Source organism: Lissotriton helveticus, chromosome 5_1, assembly GCF_964261635.1.
Source record: "Lissotriton helveticus chromosome 5_1, aLisHel1.1, whole genome shotgun sequence".
Taxonomy (NCBI): Eukaryota; Metazoa; Chordata; class Amphibia; order Caudata; family Salamandridae; genus Lissotriton; species Lissotriton helveticus.
Genome location: NC_136065.1, coordinates 204,822,565 through 204,847,966, shown reverse-complemented (window position 1 = coordinate 204,847,966; position 25,402 = coordinate 204,822,565). Strand labels below are relative to the sequence as shown.

General features: G+C 43.4%; 1 protein-coding gene across 1 annotated transcript in view; it reads right to left on the bottom strand.

Annotated features, from left to right (window-relative positions):
* The window catches only part of AKNA (AT-hook transcription factor), a 225,565-nt gene that overhangs the window by 6,587 nt on the left and 193,576 nt on the right, over positions 1-25,402 (bottom strand). Inside the window, exons 17-22 of the mRNA XM_078642000.1 lie at positions 22,963-23,118; positions 20,524-20,636; positions 17,709-17,828; positions 16,151-16,252; positions 5,752-5,892; positions 4,914-5,109 (exon numbers count right to left, since the gene is read on the bottom strand). Of these exons, the coding sequence (XP_078498126.1) occupies positions 4,914-5,109; positions 5,752-5,892; positions 16,151-16,252; positions 17,709-17,828; positions 20,524-20,636; positions 22,963-23,118 (828 nt within the window). The remainder of the gene's footprint in view (positions 1-4,913; positions 5,110-5,751; positions 5,893-16,150; positions 16,253-17,708; positions 17,829-20,523; positions 20,637-22,962; positions 23,119-25,402) is intronic.

Sequence of the window (25,402 nt, the reverse complement as noted above, 5' to 3'; positions counted from 1 at the left end):
CTGCACAACACCATCTATATGATGTAGGCAATAAAGCTGGGAAGCTTTTGGCCTGATTGAGTCACTGGGAAATGGAGGCTACATAGGTTCTTCAACCTCCACACCACAGACCGGGAAATAACAGAGGAATTCGAGAAATTTTATGAAATTCTTCAAAAGATCGCCCCCTGGCACAATCGCCAAGATAGATGAATCTCTCACGGATGTTGATCTACCGACTCGCCCTGGTGAAGATTGCAGGGCTGAAGAAGTGAATATTACTCTAGTTGAAGTCCCAACCACAATAGGACAAGTAAACATGGGAAAAACTCCAGGACTTAATGGCCTCCCAGCTGAATTCTTCAATAAGCAAGGGGACATTAATTTCTCCCCACTTGCTCAAACTCTATATAACGGCATGGGCAGATGGCATCCTTCCACCTGACCTGCATGGAGCCACTATAGTAGTCATTCATAAGGCCAGGAAACCTGCAATTGCCTGTAGCTCTTACCGGTCAATCTCACTGACCAACATAGAAACTAAGATCCAGGCTACCATTCTAGCCACTAGAATCTTGGGAGTAATCACCCCGTTAATCCACCATAATCAATCTGGATTCCTGCCTAATCAATCCACCAGAGGGAATCTCCGGTGACTCCATTACTGGATGATGGTAGTCCGAACCAGACGAGATCTTCATATACTCATTTCACTTGACGCTGATAAGGCTTTTGATGTAATACACTGGCCTTCCATGTTCCAGGCTCTGAAGAAAATGTGGTTGGGACCGCAGTTCATGGAATGGGTCATGTTACTCTGTACCGCACCTGAAGCTATCGTAAGAGTCAAAGGTATGCTGTCATCTGAAAACCCTATTAGTATAAAGGCACGTCATGCTTACCCCCTAGCCCCCTCCTTTTTGGCGGACCCTGGAACCACTGGCGTGATTGATCTGTGCACACCCACAAATCAGGGGCTTTCGAATGGATGGTTCCCCGATCCCAAAAGAAAATAACTCCTTATACGTGGATGACATCCTATTGTATCTGACTCAACAGATGGACTCAATCCTGGCTGTGCTATACATCTTGGAACAATACAGGGCCCACTCTGGATATACAATAAATTGGGAAAAGTCTGTTCTTTTTCCTATCAAAGAACACTTTGACTCAACAGACCTACCTGGGAAACTTAGGGTGGCCAAGAAGGGATTCCGATACTTAGAGATTAAAGCCACAATGAATCAAGAACGATGTATAGAACAAAATGTTAGGGCAGTTCTAACCAACTTCTAGATAGATGTGAGCCACTGGAGGAGACTTCCCCAGACGAGCTTAAGACTAGTGGCAATGTTGAAAATGATTACTTTTCCAAAATTTTTGTATGCCCTACAAAATACAGACTATAGACTCCCAGATCATGTCTTCACAGAATTGAAAGTGCACTTAGGAAACTGTCGTGGAATGACAGTAATCTTGTAATAGTCCTCTGAATGCTCCAACGTGATTCATACAATGGGGGGACAGCTCACCCCGATATTCAGGCTATTGGGCATCCCATTTATTTGCAATGAACTTAATAGCTGGGGTTACGTAGACAACAACAACCACCCCACCTATGCAAGAACAGACTCAATTCTTTCTACGCCCATTCCAACACTACTTTTATGGGGGCAAAGGACTGGGCGGTCTCTTATCAGCAACCCAAGTGACCCTTGAAGAGTGGAGTAAAGCAAACACCTATATGCGATGGAGGGAGAACATCACCTGTGAGACCCCGTTATGGGTGGGTAGAACCCTGAAGGAAATAGGCAAATTAAAAGGTTTTACACCTTGGGATAGAATAGGTATCTCAAAAGTTTGCAACCTGATTAAAGGGGGAACCCTGATTCCCTTTTCCTCCCTCCAGAGGGAATTCCAACTCCATGACCAACACTACTATAAATAACTCCAGCTTGTCCATGCTTGGAAAGCAGAGAATATCCCCCCAGACCTCCCAGAATATGCTCCCCTAGAGGGTAGACTCTTAATGCACGAATTGCAGAAGAAAGCAGCATCTTACAGTAATAAAAACGATTAATAATAATATGTACGACACCCTCCTAAAAGTGCCGTCCTCATGGAAAACCAATGTTGGTGAAATGGGAAATTTGGGTTGGGAGACAGCATTAATGTTCCCACGAGAAGTAGCGATCAGAGCCCTACTGCAGCTCATTCAGTTCAAACTCCTGCATACGACTTATTCCGATGGAGAGGCTGCTTTACCTATTGTGCGAAGGTGAACTCTGACATGTCTGCATTGTGGGGGGAATCAGGTAGACTTTATTGACATACTATGGTCATGTCCAGTCATACCAACCTTCTGACTCGGGGTACTAAGCACAATAATAGGGATGTCACTGCCTGAGGACCCCAAATATGTTATTCTAGGTATACCCAATGATGTAGTCCTCCCATGGATGAAACAAATATTCTGTAACCTGGGTTTAGTAGTAGCTAAACAACACCTGGCCAGGCGATGGGGAGCCCCAGATACACCTGCCATGACTGATTGGAAAAAGGGGACAAACCTTGATATGGGCACGGAAAGAAGGGCATATAAAAAAAGGGAGTGCCCACATAAGTTTTGTAAAGTGTGGGGCAGTTGAACTACATATTATGGCTTAGATGGAGGTGACAATGATGCTGCTGTGCCTTCTTACCAATCATACTGTGGAGAATATCTTAATTTGTTATGTTCGCCAACTTATGAATGTATTGATGCTCTTTCTCTCATTGTCTATACCGGCTATTGGGAAATATGTGGTGTACGTCTGTCCTTCCACCATGTTACTTTGTTTAAATGGGGATATCAGCCCCTACACTTTGGGCCCACAAATGGTTTACACTCCCGTGCCAATATGTGCAGGGCCAGTCATAAGCCTCTCCCATAAACACTTTAGATTTTCCCACAAAGGTGCCCTGGGCGCTGTACGGGGTGGGCACCATGGAGAATCAGTCCCCCCCCCTTATAAAACTCCAGCAGGTGTAGTGAGTTTGTGCCCAGTGAAGGGGGTGGGAGGAAGATAATCTTAGTATATGGTGAAGCTACTAGTTTCAGCCCAGGTCAAGCGTCCAGTTAAAACCAACTAGGGGTGCTCTCTGTCCTACTGCAGCTTCTGACACCAAAAGCAGAGGACGGGGGTTCCTGCTGGGAAGCCACCACTGTCCAGGCCCCTCAAGGCCCACTCTCTTCTCTCTTGGATGTCTGTGCATCTGCCCAAGTCTTTGGCCTATTGAACTGTCGATGCCCCTTGTGGCGGATCTCATGATGGTGCAGGCACTGGCAGTGATCTTGTCCCCTGGTGTGCTCTCAAGCACCCACTTGTCTCCAGGCCTCAGTTGATGTGGGATGGGGGACGACTGCACACACCATGCTTCATGGGCCTCAATCCCCAGATGGTTCAGCACACCGGGCGTCTCCTCACTCTTACAGGGGTCCAGCACCCACGCGTTGGGGCAAAGATGCACCACAGCTGTGGTGGGTGCTGGTCAGCATTCAAGTTTCGTCTCTTCAGTTCAGATGAGTACAGTTGTCCCACGGCCTCTCGTAATGCCGCCACTCCCTCATTATGCATACGCTGAAGGGACAGCACCACCCAGGCCACCAGTCAAGCCCTCAAGCCAAACTCGGCTCCCACAGGGTCAGCCGCCACACTCACCACATACAGTAGAGAGCCCATGGCCTCCCTTCATGTCATTGGTGCACGGCAGTTGGGCAGCAAATGTGGGTATTACTCGCAGACAACGCCAGGCCTACCGTCCCACATGGATGCTGATCTATGCCCCGAGCTGCTGCCTCTTTCAGGTGGGAGGAGGGGGGCCAATAGTCGCCTGGGGCGCTAACTCAGGCTCTACTGCCCCGCAACACAGCCTCGGCAGGGGCTCAAAGGTGACTGTGATGGGGCGCCTGTGCCGCAAGTCAGAACGGCCGCCATTTTAAGGAGAGGCGCTCATCTCTGCTCCAGCCTCAGAGTATTATCTTGCCTCACATGTTCATGCATGGGGCATTTTTAAAGGGCTGATGTGGGTCAGCGGTCCAAGATTACTGCAGGATCATCTTAGGCCCAGTAAGAGCTCAGTGCCGGCACAGCTAGCCCACCATCTTGCTGGTTATGTCCCCGTTCTTGTCCATACTTGAACAGGAATGTAATCCTTTGTTTAGCTCACCCTCTTTATTTTGCTATTTTTTTTACATTTCTAGTAATACATATACGTGTTTTGAGTCTCTTCAGAACTTTACATGTATGTCTCTATGGGTCATAATTCATCCACCTCTCACTACAGTATAATAATGTATATTTACTTATCTGCCTATAATCTAATAACTTGATTGATTATGCAGTTAATACTTTCTCTGCCCATTATTGGTCATCCACCCAATTCTACATGCTTTACTGCTTTCTGTCACACACTTCTCACTCCTCCATCCTAATACATTTAAATCACCCAGCATAGTCACCAAATGATCTGTGGGAAAACAGATTCTTTTTGGACGGATGGAACAGTGAGTGGATGAGCGAGTAGTAGTATTGACGGTGGAATGGCTGTGTAAGAGTATACTTAGAATAGTTGATTGTTTAGTAGTTGAAGGGGTGCTAAAGAGCAGTATGGTTTAGAGAGTGTGTTGATGAATATTTACTTGCATGTACCGATGGATGAATGAGTGGACTGATGAAAATGGATGGGTAGTTTTAAGCACAGTAATTAACAGGGTGGGTAGAAAGGAAGATTTGATGAAAACCAAATAAAAGATAGGAGTCTTAGGGGGGCAGAGTTAGTGTGTGTGCGTGTGCGTGTGTGTGTGCTAAGTGCTTGGAGCAACATTCCCATACCAAACACACCTCATAGATTCTTCCATATCAAAGAACAATAATTTGGAGATCTTTTCTTACACTACAGATGTTGAATAAGGAATGGACGTTGAGTAAGGCACAAGTGGAACTGCTGGGATATAGCTGGACACTGGAGAAGGAGCTGGAGGACCGGCCATGACCCAGACTCCAGGCTGTGTCTCTTGCTGTTGCTTTGCGGCTTTGGGAGCCTCTTCTGAACTCCGCGATGATGAAGCACCAATTTGTCTGTCCGGTACTATGAAAAGACACATGAATGAACATTGCAAAGATGAGATTCAATCATCAAGAGTCAGACATTACCCAAGCAAGAGAGAAGGAAAATATCGGACAGAGAAGCATCAAATAGCGATGAAAAGATTGCTGGGGATCACCCCCCCCTTATCCCCCCCCTCTGCAGCACATAGGTAATAGTGCTGGATCCTTCAAAGGCCATACCTATCGTACATCTGCAAATGTACTCCACCACAGCTGTTGAACACATATCTAACTCTCAAGAAAAGAGGCTGTGAACATTTCCACTGTTACCAGATACCAAACATTCTGTGAGGGAACTCTGAATCTCATCACAACCTGTACATCCCTGCTGTGCTTACAACTAAGGGAACTGTGAGCAATTGACAAGAAAGGGGATGTGAACCCTACACTGCCTGCACAAACCTGCCACTCTCCACATAGGGAACTGTAAGCTTCAAAGTCTCGACTTGTCAGCACACACCTACCACACAGCAGAAGAAACTAATTGGGCTGCGATTCCTTCCACAAGAAGCACACTCATAACAGATGGACATGAGCCCCCACCAAGGCGTTCTGATCTCAAGTTTAGTAACTTCATCCGTTTGAATTTTCAATATGTTAACAGTGACATCATGTTTCTCACCTGGTGCTGATTTGATATGTGGGCGTTTGCTAGTGTCACTCCCACTGCATAGGGGACAGCCTGCCTTTGGAGTTCTGTGCATCGTCTGCTTTGGGGTACTGTGCATCACATGGTTCCTGGTGCCATTTCCATGAAGAGTTTCTGAAACAGGAATAAAAGAGAGATGAGGATAATGTTACCTTTTGGTCAGCAGGATAATCTAAGCCCTTTGTTTTCTCTAATCATTTTGAGGCCTTCCACATTGTGCTAAATCAGAAATCCCTTCTGAAAGCTATTAACTAAAGTTAAATGTAGCTCAGCACTGAGCACATAAAAGGGTTGCAGTAGGCCATCACCATTATTCATTAATCAAGGTACCTGTATATGGAGAGCCTTTAGGGCTATTCGTCATTAGACAACAGTGAAAAGTTCTACTTACGCTTTAAAATAAAAGCACTGTCATCAATATCGTGCTCAGACAAGGTTCGACATTCCTATTACACAGGTCCTGAATACTGATCCTCATTGCATTTTCCTATGAATCTGAATATATGCTCCGGTTAAATCATATTGACCATCCCACAATGTAATGTGGGATGGTCAATAGGTAACCTGAGTAATGCCCTTCCTACATTCTTAAGACTGTCCAGATGGTCACATTCTTCAGGAAAGCCCTCCAAGTCATCAATTTGGACTTGATGTAACAATTCTATTGCATTGGCCAAGACACTGATTGCCCCCATGTGTTTTATTTTCAGGCCTTTTGTATTTGGAAGCTTTTTAGTACTATTTGGTCCAATGCACCCGAACACTGATCTCATGGCATGCAACACTGTATCAGTTTGTCAAATGAATACATGAAAATATCCTGAGGCTCCTTCACAAAGATCTTGGGAAAAGCAATGTCAGATCTGCATTGCCCACTGGAACCACAGCATGTGTACCTCTCGTGTCCAGAAAATCCTAGGAGATTCCATCTGATGTGATCTATGAATCCAACAGTGTCACGTTATTCATTGAGAACACTGATAGTGGGTTCAGAGTTAAGCAACAAGGAGAGCAAAGTAACCAATAATATGAAGCACGGGCAGGCACTGGCAAGGGATTCTCCATTCCAGTGAACTGCCCACCAGACCAATTTTTTTATTTTTATTTGCCAGTCTTATAGAGGGTGAAGCAGGCAAAACACTGTGCCAGGGCACCGCAAATGTCAAGGGTTACAATATTATCCACTTCATCAAAGGACAAAAAGGGAAGAATTACATGCACAGCTTTGCAGCCCTCATGTACACTGATTGTGAGGACCAATTTTATGCATTAGGAAATTGTACTGTGGATCTCTGAAATAGGGAGTGGATGCGTCAGCATTCACGCCAAGCGTAAATTGCAGTTTAGTCAATAGTGAAGAGGGCAGTGTTGAATAGTGTCTGAATAAGGGGTTGTCTGCAACCAGTGAGAGGTGGCCTGGTGACTACTGTTGGTTCTGGAAAGTTTCTTTACTCTGTCAGAGAGGAAGTGGGAGCAGTAAATTGTGGATCTACCATGGCATAGCAGAGGAGTACATTTGGCTGTAACAGTGACCATAGCAAGATGCTGCTAGACTTAAATATGGCGGCAGGGGAATGGCGATTATGATTGGTTCTTTGGGAAAGATAGTATTACCTACAAAATTGTACCTGGTCATGATAGCTGCGTTGTCAGTATCAAAGGTGGGTAGAAAAGACGACTTTTCAAGGTCTAACAATAGTGGCAGTCCTATATGTACATCATGGGCTTTCTGTTACAAATTAGTGTCAATTACAATCCTGAAAGCAATTCTTTTTGTTTTTGTGGCTCAGGACTTGTTTTGATGTCATACAGCCACGACCTGCTAGTAAGTATTTTACTTGCTCATTCAGACTTAGTCTGTGTATTTCTGTTAAGGGTGCCTCAGTGGTATGTGGTGGTTATGGAGACAACATAGGTTACATTTCAACTATTGATGAGTTAGGAGGTCACTGGACCTTATTAGGGTGAAAAAATGCTGTTTCTATTGGCTGGGCGTATAACATTTTTGAGAGAGACCCCTTAGAACACCAGGGGAATAGAGTACTTATAAACAGTGAAATCAGAAAATTCCCTTGGCGAAATTACAGAAAAATAAAGCCCAAATGTTAATAATGGACACTATTATTAATTAATCATAGACAAAACATTTTTATATATAAAATATTTTAAATGTATTGATGTATTAAAAACAAAACCAGTAACACATTAAAAAACAAATTGTCATTCTATAAGCATCCTATACAATATCATCACAGTCACAGTTCATCTAAAATTGTTCTGCAATTCACAAGTTATCATACTATACCTACTATTGCAAACACAGAGTATCAACTGAATAAAACAATAACAAGGAGGAATTGTTTAAAAAAAGGACGCCCATAAACTGCATAATCGAGCAATCAAGCTCATCCTGTGAACAATACGAATTAAACAAGTCTAGGATTGAGCTTTGAATTCTGGTCTTGATGTGCAAACCTTCATGACAAATTGTACTGTCTATGTTTGTCTCTCCTTTCTCCTTTTTTTAAACAATTCCTCCTTGTTATTGTTTTATTCAGTTGATACTCTGTGTTTGCAATAATAGGTATAGCATGATAACTTGTGAATTGCAGAACAATTTTAGATGAACTGTGACTGTGATGATATTGTATAGGATGCTTATAGAATGACAATTTGTTTTTTAATGTGTTACTGGTTTTGTTTTTAATACATAAATAAATTTCAAATATTTTATGTATAAAAATGTTTTGTCTATGATTAATTAATAGTAGGGTCCATTATTAACATTTGGGCTTTATTTTTCTGTAATTTCGCCAAGGGAATTTTCTGATTTCTCTATTGGCTGGGCTGCATACGCCATTGTACGTGGTAGAGGGAAGAGGGAATGGACACAAGATGTTTTCCATTGTGTTCCAAGAAGCCTTCTCGCAGTCACCAAGTGTCAGATTTTCACAGCTCATCTAACTGGTCTGCTGGTAGCCTTAGGAAGAGGAAGGAGTACGGGAGCTGTGAATCTAGGAAAGACACCATTGGTTAATGTCTTCCTCCTGACTGGCTTTTTCTATATCGTTGTGCGGACTGTGATTGAGGGTTTTCCCCCTGCCTGTAGGAAAAAAAATTAACAGATGTTCCTGGATGATAAAAAAACTCACTGACCAAAAGGCTGGTGGATACGGTTAATATAAGTAATGTTTCTGCTGAAGCGCAGTCTCTCTGTCAGATTGTTTTGCCTGCAGACAGAGCATCATCCACATATATCCTAAACAGGGCTGTCCATTAATGGCATGTCAAACACCCTGAGCTGAAAGAATGTCCTATGTACCAAACACTCAATGTTAAAACAGCACCTACATCCATTTGGCGAAGCCCAGTATTAGAAGTATAAAGCCATGCACCTATAATTGGTGATGCATCTAAAAGTGATGATACGCCATTGGTAGGTTCTGTATACAGCCCTTCAAAAACTGCCGGTCATATTATGGCAATATAGATCTAGCATTTCCTATTTTCACTAAAGTGAACAAAAAAACACCAATTATCTTGCTTGTTGTATCCAAGTGCTTGCAATCATGGTATGTATGGAGCACACAAGGCACAGCTAGGTTCGTAATCATCTTTGTGCTGCTGCAGCTAACATTGAATCTGTTTTCATTTGATCGAACAAGCAGGCTGGAACTGAATCTGGGACCCTATGCTTTTCTCTAGGCAATGTATCAATGCCGTGCCTGTAGCCGGATACCTCGTACAGGAAAACGTTCCTCACAGAGGTGATCTAAGATGGGAATAGACCTTATTGTTTACCTTGATTGCCCCTTAAAGACAAATAAGGAGGATTGTTTTATACAGAAGGTGTTGAAGATGGACCTTTTGTGATTCTTATCAATCAGTGAATAGAAATTATGAATATCATCAGGCGGAGAATCCCTAGGCTGGTATCTTCGGCCAGACTATAACTATCGAGGCCATGCTGATGATCATGCAGGTGATCTAGTAGTAGTTGGCTGGAGTCATCATCGTCATTAAACGCTGCATCGTGACCTGCTTCAGGAATGAGTTCGGGTGTGGACAATACAAAATTTGCTAGCCCCCACGGTAATAGTTAGATAAGGATTTTTTAGAAATGCACAAACAAAGAGTTTCTTCTGCTCGTGCAGGTATTTTATTTAAACCTGTTTCAATTTTTGATCGAATTTGTTTTTTTCATGGAAGAGAAAGGTACTTATTACCTACATATAATACATATTTACAACAATTAACCAACAAGCATATATACATTTATAAACACTTATTGTGCAATCTTCTTTTACACACTCCCCCTTTTTTCACAAATCAGGAATGAGTTCAGCAGCTGGCTAGGGAGCTATCTCTTCAGAAGGCACTAGTATGGGCGTGAGTCAAAAAATTAGATGACACTGCCTCCACTGGTTGTGGATGAGGGAGCAAATCCACTTGGAGTGCCTGCTGAGCGATGACGGGCTTAGCTGGAGGTATCCAGTTTTAATAAATCCTGTTTCATGGAATCCAAGAATTTCAGGGGCACCTGAACCGTAGGCACGTATGGGAAGTCCAGAGGCTCCACATTGAGGTTGACATCCATCATAACATCTGGATTCCTGAGAACCAAGTCTTTCTTCTTCCTAAGAGTCCCTTGGTAGGTAAAATATGCCCAAAAAATGATGGTCTTCAACCTGAGAATCAGATCATCCAGGATCCTCAACTGACTAGATTAGGTTGTCTCCTTCATTGGCATGGTCACCAAATTCACTGTCACTCTGTCAAGATAAAGTATCATCCAAAGGCTCAGTAGACAGCTTGCATAATCCTTACTGGAGAGACAAGCGATAGTAATGTTGCCCTTGCTGGAATAGGAGTTTGGGATATGGCAAAGTTTGTGTTGTTTCCACGGTCATCGATGAAGTTACCGCCATTTAAGCTGTCGTTGACAGTCATGCCAAGTTAATTGTTGGCAGTTCAATCATCATCGATGAGACTTTTTTTTCATTGATGATGCCGTCTAGTTAACAGCGTGGCCTTTGTCAATGTGACGTCTTCGTCTTCATCAATGGAATTATCTTTCTTTAAAGGATGCTCTACATTGATGGATGATATTCAGCGATAATCATCATCAATTGTGTCACGGTTTGCAAAGATGCGCCTACAGACTACATCTCCCAGAAGGCCCTGTAGAAGGGAGGAGCCTATGGCTTAAAGGCTTCTGCAGTGCAGGCGCGCGTTGTACGTGATTTGTTACACTGGAACTGTGTTTGCTCCTGTGTTTGGTGTTCCTGAGTGTTCCTGGTTAGCGTTCTCGGCTGAGACGCTGAATCTTTCCTCTCGGAGTAGGCGGCTGCCTTACTCTGAGATAGTACTGAACTTGTCTGGTGACCGGCTGCGGCGGTCATATTCCTGATATTCCTGTTTGCGTTCTCGGCAGAGACGCGGAGACTCGGAGTGGGCGGCTGCCTTACTTTGTGCTTACGAACTTGCCAAGTTACCGGTCGCGGCTGCGGCGGTCGAGTCTGGGAATTCCTGGCAGCGTTCTCAGCTGAGACGTGGACATTTCCACCGGAGGGGGCGGCTGCCTCACTCGGTCAGGTATTAGTTTTTACACCGTCTGCGGCTGCGGCGGTTACAGTTCTTCAAACGTGGAAACTTTCCTGATATTGACATAGCCATCTGTTGCTGCGGCTGCAGCACTTTCAGAACTTTTGGCGTTTCATGAAACATTATTTCAACGCTAACCTAAGGAGCGTACTATTAATCCTAGGAGGTAATAATGAACTGAGTCGCTGGTTCGGTGGCCAGATAAGTGACTTGGTTTTTCTTTTGTTCTTGTTCTTTGCTGGAATATGCAGTCCAAACCTGCATAAGCTGTTGCTGAACTATTATGCTTGATGGTAAACCATTAATGACTTCCTGTTTGGAGTTTTGGACCTTATCTGTTTTGGCCGGTCTTCCTTATTTCCTTGGTTTGCATTTTCCTTGAGGACTTTGGTGGTTCCTCCTTTACTCTTCAACATTGCCGGTTGCTGGAGAGAGATATTTATAATTGTATTTCTGGGGAAGTTGTACTGGTATGTATGAGGCATTACAGGGGATACAAGAGTCTCTATAATTGTGCTCAAGGAATATAATTGTGTTTCATTCTTTTAGTTTGAGAGGTGTATGATTAGAGACGTATCTACATACAATCCAGAGAGGGGTTGACATCCAGAAAGGTGACTGGGGTAGGTGTTCTACTAGTGAGAAATTAATGAGAGTAGTCAGAGCTAATTGCTATAACCTTGTGTCTTGTTTTTTTTCTCGTTTCAGTGGTCCCTTCCGTTCCAGTCCCTTCCCTTACCTTTCCCTCGCTTGATTACCTAGAGGCTCTGTGTATGTTTATTCAGTCAGAGTTTCGGGAAATCAGGAGGTGGACCCCTTTGAGCATCGCCCTGATCCTGTGGAGGCCGATCGTGACAAATTGTGTATGCTTTGTCAACAATCCAGCATTTATCTATGTCATTGACTTCTTTCATGGTACCATTGCTGTTAATGGTATTTCATCCTAATCTTTGATGGTGGTTTATGCAAAGATTGTTTACGTTTGCTTGTCAACAATGAGTTCATTAGAGATGGTGTCTTCGCCATTTGTGCAAAGGAAGATGAACACACAGTGGAAGACGGTTTTGGTCGGCATTTATCGGATACAGCATCACCTGAAACGAAGGTCTCCGTCTTCAAGGCAGATGAAGAAGGCATTTGGGTGATGGTCAGCTGCAACTCAGAAGAGAACCTGTTGCTAAATCCTTAGAATGGTCACTATCATCTTGCACCTCTTTGCCTTAGAATGAAGATGTGTAGTCACGCTCTTCACTGAAAACCATTCTGGGGAGTCAGCATTTCAGGCACAGAAATGGTGCCCTCCTGCTCATCAAAGGCCTTCACTCTGAATGTCCCACAGATGGTAACATCTTTGGGAATGTGTCCAGACTAATGCAGACAGTAAATGCACTTTTTAGAAGGGTCGCATAAAAATGTTCCTCAGTCTACACACAGAGCTTGACTTGAAAAATGATTTAGACTGAGGTGAAGACACAGTCATAGTAGCTAGATGTCAAACAAAACAAATCGCCAAGGGCTCAGCACCCTATTATTATGATTATTATTATTATTATAAAATTTATAAGGTGCAACAGCTACCCAAAAAGGGTTTCCCAGCGCCGACAAAGACCAAAAAGAAGGAGAGGCAGCATATTTATTTACTGATTGAAAAGTCATTTCTTGAGGGATTTACAAAATAGTCTGTAGACCGTTTCGTTCCAGATAACTATAGGAAGTGTGTTCTACAAGGAGGGACCAAGATAAGCAAATTATCTACCTCCCATTCGAGGCAATTTTATTCTCGGCACAGAAAATTTCACTTGGGTGGAGAGCGAAGACACAGAGAGGGCGCATAAGGGCTGACTAGAGACTGCAGGTATTGAGGGGCGACTCCTGCTTTGATTTTAAACATAAAGCTAAGGGCTTTGAACTTGGTTCTGTTCTCTACCCTGAGCCAATGGAGGTCCCGCAAATGACTAGAGACAGAGGTGAATCTAGGGACCCTACAAAGTAGTCTGGCTGCGGTGTTTTGCACCATCTGCAGTCTATGAGTCACTTCCTTGTTGGAACCAAGGTAGAGAATGTTCCCGTAGTCCAGTCTCGAAGTAATAAGAGCCTGGAATACTGTTTTTTTAGTAGACTCGGGCAGCATCCAGAGAATCTTTTTTAACCACTTCAAGATGGTAAACCATGTGGAGGACACTTTGACTGCTTGATGGTGCATCGTAAGCGAGACATCAAAAATGACGCCTAAGTTGCGGACTTGGCTGGAGGGCCGAGGAAGTGCTCCCATTTCACTGGGCCAATGTTGTTGGCCCCAGAGGTCTTTATCTTTTCCAAAAATCAAGACATTTGTCTTCTCTCCATTGAGCTTAAGGTAATTTTTTGCATCCATACTGCTATTTTACCCAGGCCATGCTGAAGGAAAGAATGCCCGGCCTCACTCTCCATGGAGAGAGAGAAGATGATTTGGGAGTCGTCGGCATAGGAAAACAGAGACAGACCAGGCTCATCCGCAACGCCTGCTAAGGGTCTCACAAACAGATTAAAGAGAAGGGGGCTACGGATTGAGCCTTGAAGTACCCCATGGGTTGAGGAGTGGTAGTCAGAACTGGATGTTGAGGAAAATATTTGAAAGGTGTGGTTAGCTAGATAAGAAATTAACCAATCCAGGGCAGAACCACTGATGCCCAAAGAGCTAAGTGTTTTGACCAGTATAGTATGAGATACTGTGTCGAACGCTGTGCTCAGGTCTAATAAAATGAGCGCGCCTGTATCTCCAGCATCCAAGTGACGTCGCAGCTGTTCCGTTACCCCTAGTAAAGTAGTCTCTGTAGAATAACCAGCTCTAAAGCCAGATTGTGATGAATGGAGGAGCTTATTGGTTTCGACAAAGATGGAAAGTTGAATGTGGCTATGTTTCTCCAAGATCTTGGAAAAAGCTGGTAGTAAGGAAATAGGCCGATAATTGGATAGTAACCCTGGGTCGGCATTTGCTTTTTTTAGGAGATGGACCACCATAGCATGCTTCCAGTCAGATGCGACTATGGCTTCCTGCAAGGATGCATTAAGAAGGTCCATGATGGCAAGCAAGGATGGCGAGTCCTACTCACAAAATAAAGCAGTATATGCCTACCTTCTGCTGCTGCAGATTAACTGAAATACCAGGAGCAAAAGATCAAAAAATAATCAGTTGGTGAAGAGTTTAGAGCTCAGAGGATTCCTTGTTGTCATGATAACGTGTGGTAGAAAATATGACAGTTGGTGACTTTGAGGAGGAGGGTTAGAAATCACGCCCCTCCAAATCACTGACCAGAGTTCAGGCCACTTCATTATTTGGAGTGGCTGCAAGAATTTTTTTTTCTCATTTTATTTGCTATATTAGGAGAGTGGCATGTTGACATTGACTACGGAAGGTACCTAGCCTGACATCAGGGAGTAATTCAATCATGTGGATCTATGAAAGATACAAAAGTGAAGAAGACAGAGGTCAACTGAATATCTATTTGGTATCACTCTATTGCTGCTCCTATTCAAAGAGTTCTGTTTCCAAGAGTTTCCTGAACAGAAAGTGGTTAGGGATTGACCTCTGGCTGGGATTCAAGACATTCCAAAGTTTGTGGTCCTGGACACCCATGAGTCTGCATTCATGTTTAAAAGTCCATTGCTGGATAAGGCGCTCATTTGCCAACTGCAGGTTTCAGTCTAGAATGGAATGAAATATGGGGCTATGCTTTGCTCCAGTTGACAGCGGGGATGGGGCAAAATATTTTAAATGTAATCCTGGATTCTAATGGAAGTCAATATAGGGCCTTCAAGACAGGATTCACTTGGTTGATTTTCCAACGTTTTAGACAGAGTCTGGAAGCATGATTCTATAGTCCCTGCAATCTGTTAATGAATAGCTTAGGGAACCCACTAAAGTCATCACAATACTTGAACTAGACAATAACTAGGGCTCTGCTCAGTTCCAATCTGTGTTTGATTTACAGTATCTCTCTGAGCAAGGAAGCTGTCCTTTCTCCTGGGCACACCTCTAATTACAGTCTAAGCTAGTGGAATAAATTAAAGAACTGTGTTAAAGATTATCTCAGGTTTTGTATGACATGAGGCAAGGATAGTGAGTGGCAAAGGCTCTTGGGACATTGAAGTGGACACATAGCACAGTCAGACACTCCCGATTCCAGGATATCTGTTTTAGAGCCATTAATAGGAAATCTGTTGTCACCTCATTGACCCAAGTGGTCCAGGTATTCCATGATGTTTGCCCAATCAGGTAGTGATTTGGGGATCATCGGTGTACATTTGGAAATGTACCTGGCGATGCTTTAGCATGTGTGCTAGTGGAAGTACTTAAATGTCGAACAGTCAGAGTGAGGGTGAAGACTTCTCTAGGGCACTAGAAATCACCCTTCATCTTTAAGATTTTACTAATCAATGTCTGCTTAGGGCTATCTCATGGAAAGGTGTGCTGTTTTCGCACAGAACCAAGTATCTGGTTTTATGCCCTTGCAATATCTAAAGTGTATTCACTTGAGCTCATATTTTCAGATGTCACAGCTTGTAAACAATGAGACTGTTCATGATGCAGCCCGGCTGTCTTCTGTAGCAGGAAACAAAGTGCCTTTGCTGGTGGTAAGAAATAAAGATCCTTGTAAGCATTGGAAAGCAAAGATTACAGCTCTACGATATAAGAATGAGTCCAAAACAAAGACTGAGTTGCCCAGTGCCCCAACTAAAATGCCAAGGCATGAATTTAACTCAAATCTGAGGCCTGCATGAGACATACCAGGAGATGGTGCTCCTGTGCCCTGGCAATGAGGGCAAGAGTCTGTACTCATTCTTGCCTCCCGCATCATGGGGCTGGTGCCCGGAAGATGATATTCTGTCCCTGGATAACACAAAAAAGGAGGGTTAGCGCATAGGGAAATTTGTACGGAAACTCTAATAGGCATTGGTGAAAAAAAGAGAGGCTAAATATATGTGAATAAGAATAAAGGAAAGAGGAGTATATAATGGAAGGAAGAAGGAAAATAAATATGGAAAAAAGCTTCGTTGGAAAAGTGAAGTAACAAGGATGGAGAGGACAGAAAAGGGATGGCTGAGAGAAAGTGAGGTAAAAATGACAAGCAAAACAAATCAGGAGAAAACTGAAGGGAAGGCTGGGGACTGAGTAAAGAGACAAAGAGAAAGGAGAAAGAGAAAAATGAGAAGAGAGGAGTAGCTGCAGGGAGAGCAGTGTCCCTAAAAAGTACAAGCCTTAAAGGAAAGGATAACCTCTCATTGAGTACCTCAAGAAAATTAAGTGTGTTTCTCAAAAGAAGGGAGCTTCTCTTAGGAAAGAGCTCAATGCAAGAGGATTTTGATTATGGTATAGTTCTTCACCATGGGAATTCTCGCTGAATTCATATATGTATTCTACTACAAAGGGGGAGCATTTCCTGTTCATCTTACATATGTATATATATAGCTTGAACTATATTTAAGTGGTATTTTTAGCCACATGTACTGTAAATAGATAGTTTTGTTTGGTACATTGAAAAAAAACATCAGTAGATGTTGCCTTTTGTGAAGCACCTGTCCTTTAGTTTATTATGTTTTTGAAACCTGAAATTTCTAAAAACTGTGTTCTGGGGTTCAGAATATTGATGGCGATATTCTACCTTTTATGAATATCAGAGAGTTCCATTTTGAGGAACACATTGTGTAGTGTGCAAGTGTCTGTCGGAAACATCTTGAGATAAGGAAATGTCTAAGTGCAATATGAGACAGTCTCTGCCCATAGTTGGTAATATGGAAATCGATGCATACATCAATGAAAATGAAATATTGTCCTTAATAACAGAATTGCCCGTTGTGAAATCACATCAACCTCGACTCGCAAATATGCAGTCAAGCAGGCCTTGAGACCTAGGCCCCGGATTGCTGATTGATAGGTCACAGGTGGGAAGGTGCGTAGCTGCCAGACAAACACTCTGGCAGGAAACTCTTAATCAATCCCATTGATAGGCGCAGCGACATTAAAATGGTTAGGAGAGATTGCCCCAATAAAGAACACATGGCCTGAGGGGGTATGCGCGCTTCTAAAGCACCATAAAAAGTCAGATGCCTCATGAGTTAGGAACACATAGCCAATCAGAACCTAGCACATGTAGTGATCAGGCGCTCCCCATGCCAGACATCTGGACACATTATCTACTGGCCACATTGTGTCCACATGAGGTTGAGACCCACCTGTGGTAACCCTTAGACAATTAATTTATGACTCCAAAGGCAGCAACCAACATTCCTCACCATATATGTTTCGCCGGAAATGTGCATTTACTGAATACACCTAGTTCACTCACCTGTGTAAGGCCCTGTGAAGATAGAAGCATCCACATGTCTCTCTGTTGTGGGCCCAGTGGCCCATTCTGGTTGGAAAATCTGACTGCGTGGCCGACGTAGGGAGTGATCCGAATCTAAAGCTGAAGAAAATGGCAGAACCAGGGTAAGGAAATGGTCAATGCACAATGTTTTCTACCCTGCAGTCAGAAATTTGAGAACACCATTTGACTCTTACTGTGTCTACATTCCATAAGCATTCTTTGTCATGTACACTGGTGTTAGGAATATGACAAAGTCATTTCCCCTGTAATCAGTGCTCACAAGTCAGTAGAATCCTTAGACGTGTATACTGGGGTCAGAGAAGTCATGAGCATCTTTACTCCTTGTATGGGGTCAGTCATCCACGAGTACCCACTGATTTCACAATGGGGTCAGACATCCTGCAGATCATTGGCCCTGAACCCTGGGGATCAGAGAGACAGAAACATTCACAGCCCTGTGCAAGGGGATCAGAGACTTAACAGCAACATACACATTCACAGAAGGGTCAGACATCCAGCAGACCTGTAACCTGTGCTGAGAAACTCAGAAGCATTCTCAGCCCTTTAACCCCTTCGCTGCGGCGGCAATTCCGCCGCAGCGCTAGGGGGCCGGGGGGGCCGAGCGGCGCTCGCATGCTCGTGACGGAACCGCTCCGTCACGAGCCGCAGTTGAGCTGTGTTCATGACGGAGCGGTACCGTCATGGCACCGCCCGCTCAATAGAACGTCCAGCGCAGGCGCAGAATCCGCGCCGCGCAGGCGCGGCGGCAGGGCCATGACGGAACCACTCCGTCATGAGCACAGCTCAGCCGATGCTCATGACGGAGCGGCTCCGTCATGAGCATGGGAGGGGTTAAAGATGTGTCAGATACCCAGAAGCAAACAAAGCCCTTCACACTGGGCAAGTGATCAAGCAGCATCCTTAATTCTGGATACTTTTGTCCAGGATCCAACAGAACCCTTAGCCCTGTGCAGGGGGATCAGAGACCCAACAGTATTCGGAGCACTGCACACAGTGGTTAGGAGTGTGAAAGCATCATTTCCCGTGTACACTGTGTCTGTGGTCAGGCGCCCAGGATTATCCTTATCCTGTACCCTTAAGGATGAGATGCCCAAATGTTTGCCTCTAGCTATGTGGTCATCGAACCCCAGTGTTATCTGTGCTACACATTTGTGTCCCATATCAACCAATAGTCACTGATTTTAAACTCGTATCTTGCACATGCCACTGCCATGCACACAGGAATAAGGAATGGACCTGCTCTTATTGCTGTGCATACTTTGGTGCGACAGATTCTCTAATGATCATACGATTGACTAATTGATACATCAGACACCTTTGAGCTGGGTCCTTCAGTGACATGCATAGTAGAGTAAGGGGCCTGCTAACATTCACTTCCATGTATACCAGATGTCAGGGCTCTCCTAACACTGACACATTGATAACTGGGGTCAGTGTTCACTACTAGCCCTGGACTGGAGTCTAGCAACATTCTATGTACACTAGGATCAGAGATCTATACTCTATAGTCTTTGGTCTGCCAGAAACCACTTCTATGTAGTCCTCTGTTAAATGGTCCCACCCACTGTGCAGTACTGAGCAGTGCTTAATTTGTAATACAACAGTGGCAGCCGGACATTTTAACAGGTGGTGGGAGGGCTACACATATACACTAATTCACACCCCTGCATTCACAAACGTGCACACACACACACACACACCCATTCACAACCTTCACTCACAACAAATTCATACATTTATGCATACACGTAACCATGCACCAAACATTCAAAAACAGAAAAGGTAGGTGTCCTGCAACTCCAGGAAAGGATATCTTTGGCAGTCCCAGGAGGGTTGGGACTGCTGCCTTCCCCCATAAGATGACCTTAGGCAGGCCAATGGGGGAAGGTAGGAGTCCCACACTCGTTGCAGAGTGGGAAGCGTTCAGTGAGTGTTGCTGACCCCACCCCACTCTGTGACGAGGTGTCACTGATTGACACTCGACCCTAGGGTACTGCAGGGCTTGGGTGCTTCTGTTTTAAGTCTGAGGCAATCTGTGACACTCACCTTCGCCACGTTGGGGAGGGTCTCGAGGCACTTTTGCCAGGCTGAGTAGGTCGCACACAAAAGGCTGTGAGAAGAGTGCCTGTCAGGCTTACCTTTGCTCAGCCTGACACACGCTCTTCCTCTCTGGAAAAGGGTGCCCACATGGACGGGCCGCAGCTGTAATGCAATAAGTGCAGGTGGCAAACGTCTGCATAGAAGCCCCTGGCAGACACTATAGAAGGTCGGGGAGCCGAATAGCAAGGCTCCGTTACCCCTGATTTCAGCCCACATCTCTTTTATCCAGCACCGGGCAGTACCTCATTCCATATCTCACGCTTTCTTGTTTTCTTTCATTCTTGCTTTCTCCCTTCATCAGTGTGTTTTTCTCTCTCTTGCTCTGGGTGAAATTCTGATGAGGAAAAAAAGTGCTGATTCCAAAAAATAAGTGCTGGTGGGCCCCACCTGCAACCACAGGCTCAATGAGGCACTTTGTACTGAGCAGTTTGAATGGGTTGGGGTCCTACATCTTATTAATGGAAAGTGACATGACTCAACTCTCTATAGAAGACATAAATACTACATTAAATAAAAAATATTTCCTGTTGATCATTGATACTTTAAACGGGCAGCAAAGTATGTTCTAAACTCTGACCTTCCCCTGTTTAGCATTACACACACTACACTCAATAACTATTGCATTGTAATGGGCGTTCTAAGCCTCATAAGGCTTGGGTAGTATGGTACTTACTGTAGTCTAGATCTGGTCCATCCCGGGGAAGAGATGCTGACCTCACTCGCACAGATGGCTTTGGCCTTCTGGAGGGCTCCCCATATATCTCTGGAGTTCCATCAGTGGATATTCTGCTAACAGAAGAAAACAATCATAGCTGCATCTTTTAAGCAGAGAATAAAAGAATTAAAAGGACGGAAAGGTTATCGAGATGGATGATGGAAGCAGAGAGGATCTAGATCTGACCCAAAACCAGATGTTCATTTGGGATCTAAGAAGTGCTTGCTGGTTTGAGGATGAAATAATCTGAAACTTCAGGCACATCCCGTATTAATGGTATGGTACCAAAATACTAAACTTTTAATATCAACATGCAAAAATATTTTGACCAGAATATCAACTATCGCAGTACTGTGAATGTAAATATATATAGGTAAGTAGAAGTTTAATATACTTTACTCCACGTATACATACCAGAACAAAATATGTAAATATATATCTTTAAGGTACGTAGATATGGAGTTGGGAATAGTGAATCCATAGTTACCAATTACACAGTGGATATCACTACTGTGTAGGCATTGTTCAGGACAGCTTTCCATTGAAAAGGCATTGTTTTTATTTGCCTATAACTTTTGACCCCAAAGACAGATCTGCCTCACAGATCTGCATCACATTTACAGTTTTTTGGCTTAGTCAACTCAGGTCCAACAAGCCCCTTTTTGTGCCTGTCCATGCAGAGAAAGAAAAGTTGAAGTGGTCTTCCCATTTAAACTCCCATTGGAATGTTTGCCCACACCTAGAGCAAAACCTGCTGAATGTATACCACCTAGCTTGGTATGATAGGAGAAAATAAACTTTACTCAGAAAGCATGCTCTTGTTGGTTTGGCAACAACCCAGTGAGTAGGTTTTGAGAAATAATTGCTCAAAAAGGTGGCAGGTGGCTTGAAAGGCTTACGCCTTTAGTATAATCTCTGCCGTTAAAGATGCGATTCAGTCATTTCTCCACCATATCTTAATTTTTTGACAAATGTGATTGGCTGCTGAAAGTCTGTAGATTTATTTCTCGCCATTTTAAAAATCTCAAATCCTTTTTGAATGCGACTTTTGGGCTGTAGTCAAAAAAAAAAATCCACTGGAGAGAGAAGGTGCTATAACAAATGTCTGACCTACCAGGGTAGTGTTTAGGCATACACAGAGGTGTGGAAAAACTTGATCTACAAACCAGGGAAATACAGAGAAAACTGTGTGAGGTTCTTGAGTTTCACAAAGAATAAAAAGAATAAAAAAGACTTAAGGGGAACAAGGCTGAAATGAAAAAAGAGGAAGAGAAAAAATTAAACATATGGGACAGAAAAAGCTTTTCCGCAATGGGGGTTATACACAGAAAGGGTTGAGGACCTAATGTGGGTTGGGAATCAATCCGCCCACCCTCTCTACGCAGGGTCAAAGAATGCCGTGCTCATTGAGTCGGGTGTGGGTCACACCAACCACAGCTGTGCACAGCCAAGACCATGCACAGCCGTGATTAGGAATTCAATGAAAAATAACAGTTAACAACTGAGCTATGACTGTGGTTCAAACACAAAAAACACTGAAACTCGCCTGTTTTGGTAACGTGTGTAACAGAATGAGTTGTCTGCATTGCATACCATTACTAGTGACATTTCAGTCATTTTACGCATTGAGCCAGAACCATAACTTTTTGACTGCTGTTTTTCCAAGGTGTATAATTGTACAATAAATATATTATAGTTGTCAATATTTTTGTACCTTGATATTCAGACAGACAAGCCATATGAATATTTAGCATCCAGCTGAAGAACTTAAAGTTATAATGAATTAATACCTAGCCTTTTTCTACCATACGTTACCTCACATCACCTGCTCAGAATAGTAAGGGTGATTATTAGCAGAAGTGGTGGGAAAATTAAGGCAGGAAGCGAAGCAGGAGCGGGCGGAAGAAGCAGGGCCCAAAAAGAACATGACTAAATGGGAGACTTAGATGGAAATACAAAGAGAGAGTGAAGGAGAGAGGAAGTGCAGAGAAAAAGAGAAAGAGCAAGAGCAAGAGGGACAGAAAGCATTTGGGGTGTAGAGATATAAAATAGGTGAAGAGAACAGGGTGAAGATGCAGACCCACATGGAATGCCTGGTTGCCACTTTGGGCATCAGGAGCAAAAGTGCAAAACTGTCCCTAGCAGCAAGTAATATCTGAAATACATTATCTATATCACTTCTCCTACTGTGGCACTTATTCTTGGAGAAGTTCTAAGAAATCTAATAGCCATAATGATTGCTTGAAACATTCCCAGTGCTGGAGCTAGAGTGCAAATTCTGAAAAGCTGTGCACCACTTTTGCTACATACAGGAAAGGAAAATCAGCACTCTAAAACCAGGAGAATGAGGAACTCTCCAGGCTGATGTACCAACAACAATTCTTTCCATCCACTTACCCAAAGATTGAAGAATTCCAGGAACGGGGTGTGTCACCTGCAGTCTGTGTCCTACTCCAAAGAGCCTCACGGGGGGTACCTTGGGGTCTCTGTAAAGTTTGTTCAAGTCGCTGTCGCAGACGGGAGACCTCATTTTGTAGGGCCTGAATTGCTTCACTACATTGGAAAGAAGAAGTATTGAAGGTTGTGGTTTAACTTAGGCCAGATGTTGGGCTACAAGAAAGAAAGTTCAAGAAGGGTGGAACAGGAAGAAGAAATATATAAATTCGGAGTGAGAACAAACAAGAGGGAATAGAAAGCAAAACTAATATAAGAAAAAGAATGGAAAAAATAGGCAAAACCCTGAAAGTGTACTAACTAACATTCCTGAAAGATGAAAAGAAAGGAAAATAACTAACTAATAACGAACATTCCTGAAAGATGAAGAAGTCATAAGAGAAAATAGAATTTGAAAAAGATTAAAAGTGGAAGAAGGTAAGAGGAAACAAAAGAGTAACGACAACTGAACAAATCAAAAAGAGACAATTAGAGAAAGAAACAAAGCAAAGAGTGATTAAAAGGAAACCTAAATACTAAATGATGGGCTTAGAAGATATTAAGGTAAAAAAGCACTATAGTAAAGAGGTGTGAAGCAAAATGTGTGAAGGAACAACACAGAACTCAAGAGCATATATATTGTTTATACTCATGGGTTAAGGCATCTGTATATTGTTTACTTTTCCCTTGTTATGCAGGATACTACCGTTAGTACTTAACAATGTTTCAACCACAATTGAACCCCATCCGCCACATGTATGAACTAATAAGTGAATCAGCAAAGAAACACAAAAGTGTTTCCTTACTAGTGTTTTTCTACAGAGGGGAAGAGGATGCAATCAGTGAAAAACTGATTGTCAAATTAACAACGAAGAAAGTTGACGCAAGCCTGAAATGCATTGAGGTCTGTTGTGGATTATTACTTGATCATGGAGGTTCAGTACAAGATAAATTGAAGATAAAAAGAAATTTGAAACACAATTAAAGAAATATTGTGAAATAGAGGAACAAGTGTTGAGTAGAATTTGCATAACTTAGTGCTTGCACTTACTACTAAACAAGGCTGACTTTGGTCTCATTGGCTTCTTAAGACCAGAATTGAAGAGCAGGCAAAAAGAAATTGTAAACTGGTGTGAACCAAAGGACTGTGGCATCATATTGATAATGCTTCACTACATTGACACCAATCCTATCAAATACATTGGAAACATAAAACAAACATATACTCTTCCTGTCTGCCACTCATTTGAAGCAAGAATGCATATAACTGAGCAATATCCGCACCTAGGTGTCAGCAGAGTGCACCTGATATTCCATGCCTAAACATGCACCGTGATTAATTCAAAATCACAAACATGACTTGTGGTAAGAGATCCAAGTCTACCACAATGAGTCATGCCAGCGGGCATAGGATCCGCCTCCTAGACCCACTGGATCGGATGGAAAACAGAAGGAGGAGAGATGGAAAACTGATTGAAGGAGGGAAACCAGAGAGTGAAATGGAAATTGATTCAGAAAAAGAATGTAGAAATGGAGATGGGGAATGAGTGAGTGGATGTGGCAAGGGGAGAAGGGAGATGATAGAATGAGAAGATGGAAAAGAGAGCGAGTGATGCAGGAGACAGTAGAAGTGGTGCAGCTGAACAAGACACACATATATACCTATGGGTAATTGTAGGTCTTCAATGGAAAGGGGAGTGGGAGGAAGTAGAAAGACGTGGAAGCGTAAAGAACAATAAAAGTCATAAGGATACTGAAAAGTCATCTTCTCTTGGAATACATGACCTACTCAGACATTTATGAGCAGCATCTGCTCATCCTCAGTGGTGGCCACAGTGTCCTACTCACCGCACTACCACTGAGCGGTACCGGTCAGGTGGAAGATAATTCAACATGGCAGCTGCTGGTGATAGGAGTTGCTGCTGGTGGTGGTAAAGAGGCTGTACTTAACCATACCTCCCTATGCACCCTGCGGCTCTGCTACTGAAGGTGTCGACTCTCTGCTGATAGAGATGAGTTCAAAATCCAAAGGGTTCTTCTTATCAGGGCAAACAATGGACAGATCCTGGCTGTAGACTCAGCCCACAGACTGGGATGAGACGCTCCCTTTTGTCTCATCATGTGGATCTCAAAGCTCCTGAGCGCACACAGCGGAGAGACAAAAAACTAGGGGCTCCCTTCTGCCTCCTTATCGATGATGATGCCAGTGGGTAGAGGTTCAGTTTCCTTTCACCTCAGAGGCTCTCTTCCACTTCCTCCTCCTCAGACTAGGTGCTTGACAAATCCCAATCATTTAAAAAGGAGCCCAAGAGTCCTTCCTGCTCCATCTGAGAACCTCTTCTGCTCACACAAATGGTCTGAACACAGTGTTTTCCCCTCTCCCTCTGACCTGTTCACAAACCTT